The sequence below is a fragment of the Rutidosis leptorrhynchoides genome, chromosome 3 (genome assembly GCF_046630445.1).
Source record: "Rutidosis leptorrhynchoides isolate AG116_Rl617_1_P2 chromosome 3, CSIRO_AGI_Rlap_v1, whole genome shotgun sequence".
Lineage (NCBI taxonomy): Eukaryota > Viridiplantae > Streptophyta > Magnoliopsida > Asterales > Asteraceae > Rutidosis > Rutidosis leptorrhynchoides.
The window spans coordinates 210,384,983-210,387,123 of NC_092335.1; the positions used below are offsets into that span (position 1 = coordinate 210,384,983).

The following is a 2,141-nucleotide window of genomic DNA, read 5'->3' on the forward strand; positions in this document are numbered from 1 at the left end:
CCATCGATAAATATATTAATCATATATTGAAACAAATACGTTCATGTAAAGTATCATACATCTAATACTTTGTTAACGTTTTCAAGTAATATAACTATATTTATATACATATCTATTTACACATAATGTTCGTAAATCGTTGGGAATAGTCGAAGGGTAATTGATTATATGAATATAGTTTCAAAATTTTCGAGACTCAACATTACAGACTTTGCTTAACATGTCGAAAACATATAAAGATTAAGTTTAAATTTGGTCAGAAATTTTCGGGTCGTCACAATAGTGGTGCTTTGTCAACCAATTATATTTGTGCAGTAAGCAACACGCTATGGAAGAACATCAGCGGGCTTGGATTGGAGTGTAACAAGATGGGAATTTCATTCGCAAATTCGATCTCGAGTAATGTTCAGTCTGGTGATTCTACTAATTTTTGGCTCGATGCTTGGATGCGGTTCTGATGAATGTCTCGCAAAAAGATTTCCAAGACTTTTTGCAAAGGAAGGAGAAAAGGATGTAACGATTAATAAGAGGTTGATTAACTCGAATTCTTGCGTAATCGGTTCTGGAATTGGTTATCCACCATTAGGGAAGAACTCTCGATGAACTCACTCAACTTGAAGCTTGCTTGCAAAACTTACAACCTTTATCAACCGAGAAGGATACATGGAGTTGGAAGTTAAGTTCAAATGGAAAATTTTCGGTAAACAAACTCTCCAAAATAATCGATGGTCAGTTGCTTAATTTGGATCAGCCATTAGCCACCCCACAATGGCTTCATTGTATCCCAAAAAAAGTTAATATTTTTATTTTGAGGATGGTTTTGAATGGTCTTCCGTCTAGAGATAATTTGTATAAACGTGGGGTTCCACTCGAATCATCCTTGTCCCCTATTTGTTTGTCGGCTGAAGAGTCCGTTGATCATGTGTTAACTAATTACCGGGTTGCAGCAACAGTTTGGCGAGGTGTTATAAATTGGTGGAATTTATCTCTCCCCATTCCCCCGAATGGCACTTTAAACTCTATCAGTTCGGGGAATTCTCAATTGCAGTCAGAGTCACTTAACATGTATTTTATGACTACAAGATATGTTACTCTTTGGAGCTTATGGTTATGGAGAAATAAGGTTATTCATAGCCCTGTGGACAAAAGAGGTGCGGTGTTAAAAGAAGACATATTGGCTAGCATCAAGGCGTTATCTGATCACTGGATCTCGAATAGGTGCAAGATGATACAAGTCGACATAAAAGATTGGTCCAAGGATCCAAGAAGCATTGAAGCAAAAGATCAGTAAGACCGATTGTAACGGGGTAGAAGTGACCCCGTCTCTTCCATCGTGGCATCAAGAAACGCCATTTAATGGATATATCCGTCCGTCACTTTGTTGTGTTACTTCTGCGTTTGGAGCAAAGAGACGCAGCAAGGAACTCATGTCACTTGTTTTCTATTATTTTTTATTATTTTAAAAATAATTTTTTTATCCCTTTTTAATATTTAACCCAATTATATTTTAACACATCATCACAATACTCCTAACTAATGAAATGTCCCGTTCATATTGATTATAAACGTTCCATATTAATTGATTTCGTTGCGAGGTTTTGACCTCTATATGAGACGTTTTTCAAAGACTGCATTCATTTTTATAACAACCATAACCTTTATTTTATCAATAAAGGTTTTAAAAACATTACGTAGATTATCAAATAATGATAATCCAAAATATACTATTTACACACGACCATTACATAATGGTTTACAATAGAAATATATTACATCGACATGTTTCTTGAATGCAGTTTTTACACAATATCATACAAACATGGACTCCAAATCTTGTCCTTATTTTAGTATGCAACAGCGGAAGCTCTTAGTATTCATCTGAGAATAAACATGCTTTAAACGTCAACAAAAATGTTGGTGAGTTATAGGTTTAACCTATATATATCAAATCGTAACAATAGACCACAAGATTTCATATTTCAATACACATCCCATACATAGAGATAAAAATCATTCATATGGTGAACACCTGGTAACCGACATTAACAAGATACATATATAAGAATATCCCCATCATTCCGGGACACCCTTCGGATATGATATAAATTTCGAAGTACTAAAGCATCCGGTACTTTGGATGG

At 34.9% G+C, this 2,141-nt stretch overlaps 1 protein-coding gene across 1 annotated transcript; it reads left to right on the forward strand.

Annotated features, from left to right (window-relative positions):
* The first annotated feature begins 814 nt into the window (after positions 1-814).
* On the forward strand, positions 815-1,291 carry LOC139900794 (uncharacterized). The gene has a single exon (XM_071883546.1). The coding sequence runs from the start codon at positions 815-817 to the stop codon at positions 1,289-1,291; it is 477 nt and encodes a 158-aa protein (XP_071739647.1).
* The last annotated feature ends 850 nt before the right edge of the window (positions 1,292-2,141 follow it).

Coding starts and splice junctions, on each gene's coding strand:
- LOC139900794 (XM_071883546.1), top strand. CDS start 815: ATGGTTTTGAATGGTCTTCCGTCTAGAGATAATTTGTATAAACGTGGG.